This window comes from Danio aesculapii, chromosome 23 (genome assembly GCF_903798145.1).
Source record: "Danio aesculapii chromosome 23, fDanAes4.1, whole genome shotgun sequence".
Taxonomy (NCBI): Eukaryota; Metazoa; Chordata; class Actinopteri; order Cypriniformes; family Danionidae; genus Danio; species Danio aesculapii.
The window spans coordinates 16003849-16016257 of record NC_079457.1 but is presented as its reverse complement, the minus strand read 5'-3'; the positions used below and the strand labels follow the sequence as shown (position 1 = coordinate 16016257).

The following is a 12409-nucleotide window of genomic DNA, read 5'->3' as shown; positions in this document are numbered from 1 at the left end:
CTGAACCAGATTTACCTAATTTAATTACTTCTCATTTATGAGTTACACTTATTTTCTGTGTTTTTGTGGAGCTACACTAACTCACAAAAGTCTTGTCGCCTATCCAAACTTTAGGAACAACAAATAATAACTTGACTCTTAGTTGATCATTTGGTATCAGTAATGGCTTATATGAAAGGCAAAGCCCTTAGTTTATGCTTATTTTACCAATAATGATCATGTCTTGATTTTTAATTATTTATTTAGGACAGTAAGGTCTGACTTTGCTTAGACAAAAAAAGTCTTGTCACTTAACAGAAATAATGTACAGTATAGAATATAAAGTCATGCTGCAGTGGAAAAAGAGTTCACATTGTGTTTGACTCCCATGAGCTTGGAGGACTGCATCCATACATCTCAGCAATGACTCAAATAACTTATTAATAAAGTCATCTGGAATGGCAAAGCAAGCGTTCTTGCAGGACTCCCAGAGTTCATCAAGATTATTTGGATTCATTTTCAATGCCTTCTCCATCTTACCCCAGACATGCTCAAAAAATTTTCATGTCTGGTGACTGGGCTGGCCAATCCTGGAGCACCTTGATCTTCTTTGCTTTCAGGAACTTTGATGTGGAGGCTGAAGTATGGGAAGGAGCGCTATTCTGCTGAAAAATTTGCTCTCTCCTGTGGTTTGTAATGTAATGGGCAGCACAAATGTCTTGATATCTCTTGCTGTTGATCTTCCCATCCACTCTGCAGATCTCTCGCACGCCCCCATACTGAATGTAACCCCAAACCATGATTTTTCCTTCACCAAACTTCACTGATTTCTATGAGAATCTTGGGTCCATGCAGGTTCCAATTGTGTTCTGCAGTAATTGTGATGATTGGGATGCAGTTCATTGCAACAGATGATTTATCAGAAAAATCGACCTCCTGACACTTTTCCAAATGATCAACTAGAAGTCAAGTTATTAATTGCTGCTCTAACAACTGGGATTAAGACGTTTGTCAGGTAGTGTACAGTAAATTAAACAAAAACATTTAAAAGATGCCCTATTTTTGATATAAAAGTCTAGTTTGACTTTACTTTTAGGCTATATATAGATTTGTAGATACAAACAACCAATTTACAGGGAAAAAAAGTGTCTCTTGAACACTTACAGTGCCTATCTGTGGGCTGGATCTGCCCTTTTCAGACCACACTGGAAAGTCTGCATCACTACCTGCCACGATCATGCATTGGCATCATAATTGTGGCAAGGTCTTTTTGTATTTTTTTGTAAATTGGTTGCTTGGTAGCCTAAAAGTAAAGTCAAGCTATACTATATCTGTGTGTTTTTAATAGAGACCTATGCTCACACTAAGGTATACAGTAAACAGTAAGTCCATCTTTTAAGCTTATCCTGTTTTAGGGGGTGCAAACGTAAAACTGTTCTGAAGCAAGGTCAGATTTATACTTATAATAACTTACTATTATTATTATTACAGATCAGGGCAAACTATTTACCAGTTTGACAACCTTTGGGAATCATTTGTTAATTAGTGGGGTCAAACCCCACTGATTCTTGTTTTTTGTTTAAAAAGAGGTCAAGTAAACATGTCATCCATTGTATAGTGAGACCTTAAACATAACAGCTAACAATAGCTCTATTATCATTCATAATGAGCACGTGTAGAACATTTAGAAGCTAAGCCACGCTAGTAATATAATTCTCCTTTTAGAGACTCAAAGGGATAGTTCAACCAGAAAAGAAAATCTATGCATTATTTACTCTATTTAATCTAGGCATTATTTATTTTAAGTGGTTCCAAACCTTTATGAGTTTCTGTCTTCTGTTAAACACAAAAAAATATATTCTGAACAAGGCTAAACACCTGTAACTATTGACTTTCATAGTAGAATAAACTAATACTACTGGCAGTTTCATACACATTTTTACTACTAAAATTCCAGGATTTCCCCATGACTTTTACAAAACTTTTAGGTAAATATTGATGATCTAATGTTTCTTAAAATGTGTACGTACATGTGGTAAATAATAAAAAAATGTATATTGAAAAATTACATATATATTTAAAAATTTCTAATTTATAACAGCATATCAAAAATGGGACGATCTTTGTAGTTTGCATTTATTGTTCTATCTGTAAAATAGTATCTTGTTGTGTGCCTTAATAGAATCTTCCCTCTGTAGTTAGAGATTGTTTCTGGACATTACACTCAAAATGTAGCTTGAACTACAATGAATGCGAGTGAAGGAGAAGCGAAGCTGAAACTGCAGGTTGCTTCTTACCCAACACATAGAACGTCACGTGGAGAGACGAACTGCACTATTGTATTTAAAATTTATTCTCAAATATCCTCTTAAATATATTCAATACACATATATATGTTAAACAAATTTCCATGACTTTTCCAAAACATTTAAGGATTATCTGTTTTTCCAAAACTTTTCCAGGCCTGGAAAAAGCCTCATCAAAATTCCATGACTTTTCCAGGTTTTTCAGGACCGTATGAACCCTGTATTAAAGTTATTGGTTACAGGTTTCCAAAATTTTTTCAACAATCATATTTTGTGTTCAAGAGAAGAACCAAACTTCTAAAGGTTTAAAAAAAAAAAAAAGAGTGAGAAAATGGTAGAAACTTTTATTTTTGGGTGAACTATCCCATTAAGGAATTCCTATAATAAGTTCCCTATATTTAATAGTCTCTAAATCTCTCTTACCTGGATCTCGAAGCCAAAGGACTCCTCTTCTTTCTTCTCCAGGATCACAGTTTTTCTGGAAGGAAATTCAGAAAGGAAACAGAAGATATATTCTGTTAGTATGAGCGGAAAAAGGGACCGTTGTACAGTGACGTTCTGAGTGGTTGATCTATGAACTTGACTGTTGGTCAGTGCTTACAGGAACGAAGATGATGAAAGATCAGAGAGGAAATGCATAATCAAACCCATGATACTGCTGTTTTAGAGAATACGTCTTTATGGTGTAACAGGAAATGTGAGAAAAACTCAAATGTTTTAAAAAAGCATCAAATTGGAGGGTGTAACGTGAACAGCTCATTCTCAAACTATGTTTTCACAGTGCTTTCGGTTTCATACTAACACCCTTTGTTACACACAGTTTTGTTTTTACAGTTCACAATAACAACAGCCAGAAGGCATGAATGAACTTCTGTTGGGTAGAAGTAGATGTCTAGACAAATTGAGCAATCTGGGGATTCAAAAATCCCGACATAAGCGTATATATACATACACTTCATTAGCATCTCATGAATTATGCATTTACTAAACAATAAGCTGACACATACAGTGAGATGCAACCATCTGGCTGATCAGATTCCCTCCAGCCTCATTTTATTCATTCTGTCCTCTGAAAAGGGCATTAATACTTCCATACTTGGAATTGTTCAACACAGAGGATTATTTTTATTCCATGACACCTTGTAAAAGACGTGATTGACTACAGACTGACGTCTTTATAACTGGAGTGAATAGAGAGTATTTTAGGGAAACAACGATGACGCATGCAATCAAACCTGTGTAGGTGGAAGAAAAGCAGTGGCAGTTTTACCTTTGCGGTTCTGGAGACTGCGTGAGGGGCTTCCATTTCTGCAGCCCACCGTTCTGTTCAGCACGACAGAGAGATGAAGGGAAAAACAGAAAGACAAAGAGAGATGAGAATGAGTGTCTTTTGTGACATTTGGAAAATGTGTCCTTGTACACGTGGAATCCCCCTGATCAACAGGTCTTTTCCCTGAGTCTGAGCTGTAGCTTGTGTAGTCTGTTCATTTCACATACACTATGGCTTATGGCTTGTATTTTGTAGTTCTTTTTCCAAATATTTCCCAAATGACAAAATTTTTTATAGTATTTTCTATAATATTTTTTCTTCTGGAGAAAGTCTTATTTTATTTTTTTAACGTGTGAAAATTACGGACAAAAATTTCAGATTCAGTGTGCAATAACCTTAACTCTTTCCCTTCCATTAACGAGAGAAAACACCTCCATGCATTGACGAATTTTACAGCAATCTGTGTTCTAGGTATTTTACGGCAACAGAAGCCCTATTGCATGATGTACGTGACGTCAGATGCTCCGGGGAGTGAAATATGAGAGAAAGTGAGATTGTGGATAAAAATAAGAGTTACACAACCTTTCTTTGGCGTAATCACTACAGTTTTAGATATGTTTTAGAGAGAAGTACCAAAATAAAGAAACTTTATTTTTATGATTTCTGTCATTTTCATTGTGTCAGATTGCACACCTAACATAGTAGGCTACCTAATATGGTAAATAATATATATATATATATATATATATATATATATATATATATATATATATATATATATATATATATATATATATATATATATATATATATATATATATATATATATATATATATATATATATATATATATATAAATTTTATCTAAAAAAAAACACAAAAAAGAACGTGACAAACTAGGGGGTGTGATTAAAACTGTTATGTGTAGAAAAAAAAAACTTCTTTCAGTTAAACAGAAATTGGAAATATATATATATATATATATATATATATATATATATATATATATATATATATATATATATATATATATATATATATATATATATATATATATATATATATATATATATATATATATATATATATATATATATATATATATATATATATATATACACACACATACAATGGGGCTAATAATTCTGACTTCAACTATATATATATATATATATGCTGTTAGACAGCTCGCATGACTCTGCAGAAATAACCTGAAATGCATGTTTTTCTGCTGTTTTCACTTAACCGTTTCAGTCTCAGTTTTTTTTTTTCATCTCCAGTCTGGTTATCGCTGAAAGTCTTAGAAATTATCACAAGGAGAATCTAAGATGTAGCCAGGTTGCCGAATACAAGTTTTGTCATGTGCTAACAACAACAACTGCCCTGGTGTTCTGGCCGATAGTAGAGAGCCCAAACCATACAACGGACATAAGAATTCATTCATAATACACCCGCTCTTACAGAAGGCCATTCAAGCGGGCTCTACCTCAACAACTTCAACTTCCCACAAAGTGCACTTTGTAGTTGTACCAAAGCCCTCCTAATCTAGTAAAACGTTGCCTTTCTTTATTAACTTACACTTTGAGAATTGTCGTAGGGTCCCCTCAATGACTTCATTTATTTCAAATGTAACTAAGAGGATCCCTTGGGGGCAGTTGGTCAGGGAGGCGAAGCGCTCCTCTGCACAATGCCCTGTTGTGGCCCGGCGTCCACGCAAAGTGTAGGAGTCCAGATACAGAGAGCTGTTCATAAACCTGCCCTGCCCTTACAATTCAAGAGCTTGTAGTCTAGTACTCAGCTGTGAGTAAGCTTTGTTTAAGGCTAATTTCTTCAAATTAAAATGCAATTGACATTAAAATGGCAATCGCTAAAAAATTGCTGTCATTCCACCCTTATTCGAATAATTAAACATTTTTGTGTAAATAGCAGCAACATTGTCGTTAAGGGATAGTTCGGCTGTCTTTTACTTGTCCTCACGTCTTTGCAAACTAATGCTATAATGTTGAATCTTGTAATTAAATAAATTAATATATAATAAAAATAAATAAAACTAAACCACAAGAAAAACCCCAATCAAAATACTAAGCCAAAACTTAACTAAAACAAAACAGAACTAAACCAACATAAATACAACCAAAACACCAAATCAAAACAAACAGAAAAACCCTTTCCTCTCCGTATGCACCAGACACTTTCTTATCAACACTAGCTGATTCTCAAAATGCATTCTTCAGCGATCTTGTGTCCTCGTGTTCTCGAAATCAACTGCCAAAGTTCAGTTCCAAAACCCAAGATTGCAAAACTGAGGAGGCGTGAATGTTCCCGGATGTGTTCTTGGTATCGAGGATGTGCCGATGCAGACTTGAGCACCGAACTCATTCTAGTATCCCAGAATTCATTTCGACTGATTAGAGGTGGGAAGCGCAGAATTTTATATAGATTTATTATTAAAATTCAGAGATATCACTTATTTATCACAGGAGTTTCCCTAAATGAGACTGTGAAAGTAGACATTAACATGAAAATCTTCATAAAGGCATAAACACAACAAGGTTGTTTATTCGAAATTCGTATTAAAATGAGTTTTATTTGTATTGTGCAAAGTATATTTGTAGGATTTTTGTGCATGTTATATATATATGCAAAAGACAATATACAATAAAATGTTGTATGAATATGAATGCTGTAATGTTGAAATAATTTTCCGTTAAAAATGCGTGAAATTCATGTGACAAATCAGGAAGAGCGTAGCATCTCATTTCTCACAGTACACGTTCTGTTTTCGTGGTCTCTCGAGTTCATCCGAGGTGACCTGGCAAGAAAGGTCTTCACAATAATGCAAATCCGTTCTCTAAGTTCTTGGAATTGCGAAACATGTTTCTGACAAACGTGCAATTCTTAATTATTAGGTCGCACTGCATTTCGCCCCATAGACATCCATTCATACGCAAGCTCCTGCAACAAGTTTCACACATCACTGCATTCGAAAGTTTGGTGAACTCTGACCTGCGAAATCATGTCATGTGATTATGTGAGACCAATAGAAGATCAAAACATGACCTCGCTGTACAGAAATTTCTAATATGGAACAATCACTAGCTTTTTAAATGTCTAATCATCTTGTTCAATCCCGTCCCTTTTCATAGTACTGTACAACAAAATTTCACCAGCTCAAACTCTAGTGTGACTGCGGCTTTAGTACGCTTCACGCAGGTGAGTGGGGTTGACAAACCACCTGTAGGTGACACTATTTTCCTCTCCATATGCACCAGACACCTTTTTACAGGCAATAAACTAAATCACCTTTAAATATACCGGTCATAACATTTATGTACTGCGACTCTCTGATGCTTTGAAGATCTTTTTTTATCCTCACGTGTATACATCTTTGGATAAAAGTGTATGCTAAATGTAAAACAAAACACAAAATACAGACATTTCAAAATACCACACAGGTCTAGAACAAGTTGACTAAATAATAGCAGGCTTGTCAAATCGGAGTGAACTTTCCCTTTAAGAATATCAGCGCCATAACATGCTAGATGTTATTTTGATTGCCAGCAGACAGCTTCCCGGAGATACAGCGATCCTATCAGACCTATTTGAATTTCAACAGCCATTTCATTACACGGCAAAACAACACAATCATGCTGAACACCGGTGGCTCGAGCTCGTTCAATTCAGCAATAAATTCGCTCCCACACCTCAAAGGTCACAGACAATTCAGAGGGGTCTTCACTGCACTGGACACTTGGTCAGGCTCAATAAAAATGGCTCGACTGGCCACACAGGAGGTGGACTGTAAAAGAGCTGGCCCAGAATGCATCAGGGACACATACGAGCTGTTTACAGTCAGTGGAGTCAGACCTGAATGTGGGTGGTCCAAAGGCACCGGGAAACACTTTACACCATGAGTGACCATGAAACACACTCCAGTGTTTAAACCCAAGGGCCAGAACCAAGCAGACTTGCATCTGTACGGTCAAAACCCAGGAGAGTAAAAGATTTCGCCAAAGCAGAGTACAGTGTAGAGGTGATCAGCAGATTAGTGTCTCTCTCTGGATTTGGATGGAAGTGTGGGAGACAGTGAGCTATTTAATCATTCTGTAAATGGCCAAAAAAAGAAAAGTTGAACCAATTTCCATTTATTAGTTCACTTTAGATATTACATTTAAAAACAAATGTAATTTTTATTTAGAAAATGTTAAATATATCTCTCTTCCACTATATTTGTGATGTTCTTCAATGGAGATTTAAAAAAATAATAATAATATTTTTTTTTTACATGGCCATTTTAAAAAAATTAAGTTGATCCAATTTCCATTTATCTATTTACTTTAGATTTACATTTAGTACAACAATTAAGTTACATTTTAGACAAACAAATTTGATTTTCATTAACAAAATAGAAAAAAAATTCCACTAGAACTGCACGATATTGGAAAAAAACGGACATTGTGATATTTTGCTTTACTGCGATATCCATTGCATTTCATTTAGCTTTGTTATTCTATAATAAATATAATATCACTGAAAGATAACACTTACAGTGGAATGTACAGCATGAATTGTAATCTCTCTACGGCACGATATGAGTGATCATCAGTAATGCATGAACATGAAATGATTCAGAGTCACACAGAAATGAAAAAGTTTGGTCACTCATAAGTTGCCACATGACTGCTCACACGCAAACACGCAAATGAGGCTCAACGATGGAACAGTCACAGATGCGCACTGATAGACAGGTGTGAATGAGCGCAGGTCAAGAATTTCTTTACATGCCATGCAAACTATGACAACTGCCTGCTTGAGCCATTCCATTTGACTACCTAAATTGAGTCTAACGGCCTTAACTATTGCCTTAACAGTGGTTGTTAATCCTCGAGTACTCCTGCAATGAATATTTGGGAAACAATGAGATAATAATAAGCTTCAGGTGTGTTAATAAGGGTAGCATAAAATGTGCAATGCTTCAAACTAATCAAACTTGAGTGTTGCATCTACACTGCTGCTTCTAATCATAGCAAACTCGTCACAGGACTGTTGTTTCTGTGCTTAATTAAGTCCAGGCAACACCACACAATGCATTCAAGATGTACTTGCATATGAGAGCAGATATAAAGGAGGCAAACAAGTGTAGTGTTACTTGTCAAGTTTTGAATCTAGTAGCTGATGTTAAAATTAGTTAAGAATTGTGAGGTCAGAGTTAATTAAGTAAAACTTTGTGGAATTTAATATGATGGACTCTTAAGATGAACTTTTGTTTGACTAGACTGAGATTTTAGTTTAATCATCTCTGTTAGTAATACACATCTTTCACATAATGGCTGTAAATGTCAGACCAGTCTTCAAATGGTTGATTAGTTATAAGATGGTCTTATTTTGTCATCTGACAAGCCAAACCAAAAAATAAAGTTTCCAAAAATTCTCTAAATCCTGGTTTTAAAATCCTCTAAAACCTGGTACTATTTGAAGAACCAGGTTGACCATAGCAAATCTAGCAATGAATTTTAGGCTGAACCCAAATGCAATCAATCAATCAATCAATATATATATATATATATATATATATATATATATATATATATATATATATATATATATATATATATATATATATATATATATATATATATATATATACTTTAATTAACATACCATAAAAGAAATAGTTTAAAAGCATTCGTCAAAATTATTTGTTTGGGGTTAGTTGGTCTGCTTAAACTGTTAAGTGCCAGGAATTCCTTTAAAATGGTCCAAAATACTAGTCTGGCCATGGTTTGTAAGTTGAACACGGACTAGCAAACAATCCTAGGCTGGATTTATTTAACAAGGAATTTTAAAATAGCCAGTCAAAAATTAACTGTTGATCTTATCTGGTTTATGATGGTCCTAGCTGGTTTGACTTGCTGAAAAAAAATGTGTCTAGAAATTATAGAAACCAAACAAATTATGAGCTGTAAGGTTAACTATATGACTAGCAAATAACCTCAGGCTGGACTGAAGCATTTCAACTGAACATTGATGAACTGAAAAGTGCACAAATCCCACATAAAACCATACAAAATACAGTACAAGTCTGCCCAGACTGAGATACCAGTTAAATCATCCATGTTAGTAATACACATCTTTCATATAATAGTTGTAAAAGATAAAACCAGTCTTAAAATGGTTGACTGGTTTTAAAATAGTCTTATCTTGTCATCTGTCCAGAAATCCTCTTAAACAATTCAAAGTAGGATGACCATAGCAAAACTAGCAATCAATCATAGGCTGAGCTAAAAAGCAACAAGGAATTATAAGGTTTACTAATAAGATATCACTAAAGAGATGGCTTCAACAGTCAAAATTATGTTCTTCTTTGCTGGTCTGCTTAAAAACATCTTTAAAACTGTCTAAAATACTACTCTGGCCATGGTTTGTAAGATTAAAACAGACTAGCAAATCCAAGGCTGGATTTATTCAACAGGAAATTTTAAAATATCTAACTGTTAAAACAGCTTAAACCAGTCAAAAATGAACTGTTGATCTTATCTGGTTTATGATGGTCCAAACTGGTTTGACAAAGTGTCCAGAAATGGAAAAAAAAACAAACAAACAAATGATCATGAGCTGCAAGGCTAACTATGACTAGCAAACAACCTCAGGCTGAACTGAAACATTTCAACTGAGAATTGATGAACTGAAAGGTGCACAAATCCCACCTAAAACCAGGCACAATACAGTACTAGTTTTACCAGACTCTTATGAGTTTTATCATCTCTATGAGTAATACACATATTTTATATAATGGTGGTACAATGTCAGACCAGTCTTAAAATGGTCTTGTCTTGTCATCTGACAAGCTAAAACAAATAGTCCAGAAATCCTCTAAAACAATTCAAAGTAGGATGACCATAGCAAAACTAGCAATCAATCATAGGCTGAGCTAAAAAAATGTAACAAGGAATTATAAGGTTTATTAATAAGATACCACTAAAGAGATACATTTAAATAAAACATATTTAAAACCGTCTAAAATACTACTCTGGCCATGGTTTGTAATATTAACACAGACTAGCAAACAATCAAATGCTGGATTTATTCAACAAGGAGTTTTAAAGTATACAACAATTTAGCAGCTTAAACCAGTCAAAAATGAACTGTTGATCTTATCTGGTTTATGATGGTCCTAACTGGTTAGAAAAAGTGTCCAGAAATGATAGAAAACAAACAAATGATCATGAGCTGCAAGGCTAATTATTACTAGCAAATAACCTCAGGCTGGACTGAAACATTTCAACTGAACATTGATGAACTGAAAGGTGCACAAATCCCACATAAAAACACAAAATTCAGGTTTGACCATGGCTTTTGGGGCTAATGAAGTCAAGCAAACACATTTAGTCTGGATTAGACTAATTCAACAAAGCAGTTTAAGGAAGGTAAACGTATCACAGCATTAAAATAGCTCAAACCAGAAATGTTTGGTTGTCCTATTTGACTTTTATGGTCTTAGCTGGTCTGACGGGCTGAAAAGTGCCCAGAAACAGTTTATAACAATCAGAAATACCAGAATTATTAAAAAACCAGTACATAACACCAGGACTGCAAGCCTAATCACAAATTTAAGTTAAATATCCTAACACAGATTAACGTTAAACTAGTGTAAAATGGTTTGTTGCTCTAATCTAGTTTTAAAAGAGGTCTTAGCTGGTCTGACTAGATTGTAAGTGAAATGATCCAAAACAATCCAAATTACAGGTTTCACTATGGGCTGCCAGGCTAAATGCATTTAGGCAGATAAATATCATAACAGAAACCTATCGTTTGACAATGTAAACAGTAAGGAGTCAAACACAAAACTAAATCTCAACATAAATGAAATACTAACCTTTTTAAAGTTCCTCGGTAGGGTTCCCCCGGAGTAAGCAAGGGTTTTATAATTGTAAACCTCGGTGGAGTTTGAGAGTCCACGATTCACAGTCCCATAGCTGTCCGATTTAGAGGACGTGAAGTAAATATCTCCACTGTCGTGACACAACGACCCGCTGTCCGGATCGCTTGAATTCAGCTTCTTTACTCGTCGGAAAGTCATATTTTTCATAGTCCGCGTGTCACTCAGTAAGAAAGAAAGGAAGAATGAAGTACAAGAGATGAATGGTACTGAGTGTGGGTGAAGAGACACCCACTTGCAAGCAGCCTACACTTTTTGACTTGTGCAACAATCTCCAGCCTCTGCTCAGTCTCAGCAGCAGCATCTGCAAACACACTCGCTGGGTTCAGAAAAAAGCACATGTGAAGGAAATACTTGAACGGGGGAGGGAACGAGCGAATGGGGAGTCACACAACGTTAGGAGGGCGGGGCCACACAATTGGCGCAATGTGATTGGTCGTCATGTACAGACGCTATGTTTTGGTTTTCAAAACTTTAGGAACAAGGGTAAATTCGCGTTTTTTATATTATATTGATGAGACAGTTATTCAAATGTAATGGACAACTTTTTAAATATTGGGAATTTCATAATTATTACAAGATCACTATAACTGCTAAAGAATTTGCAATAGTATTTGATGCAATTCCTAGTGGACTTCTTCAGCTCTTATCTGGTAATATGTCTTCTGAATGCAATCTTTACATACAAATCTGTTGAGTATCAACAATGTAAAAGTTATAGACAATAAATTTAATAACTTTTACATTAAAAAAAGTTATGCAGAACCACATTGTTGCCTAAATACAAACCTTTTTGGAATTCCTTATTTGAGCAGATTGAGCGGAAAAAAGTTTGGAGCTTACCTACACTGTACAACCCAAAAAGTTAAGGTAACTCAAACCATTTGAGGTAATCGATTGCAACAAACCATTTAG

At 34.9% G+C, this 12409-nt stretch overlaps 1 protein-coding gene across 1 annotated transcript in view; it reads right to left on the bottom strand.

Annotated features, from left to right (window-relative positions):
- Positions 1-11838, bottom strand: part of tamalin (trafficking regulator and scaffold protein tamalin) — a 30572-nt gene extending 18734 nt beyond the window's left edge. The window contains exons 1-3 of the mRNA XM_056449961.1: positions 11432-11838; positions 3556-3608; positions 2709-2763 (exon numbers count right to left, since the gene is read on the bottom strand). Of these exons, the coding sequence (XP_056305936.1) occupies positions 2709-2763; positions 3556-3608; positions 11432-11644 (321 nt within the window). The 5' untranslated portion in view covers positions 11645-11838. The remainder of the gene's footprint in view (positions 1-2708; positions 2764-3555; positions 3609-11431) is intronic.
- Positions 11839-12409: the final 571 nt, after the last annotated feature.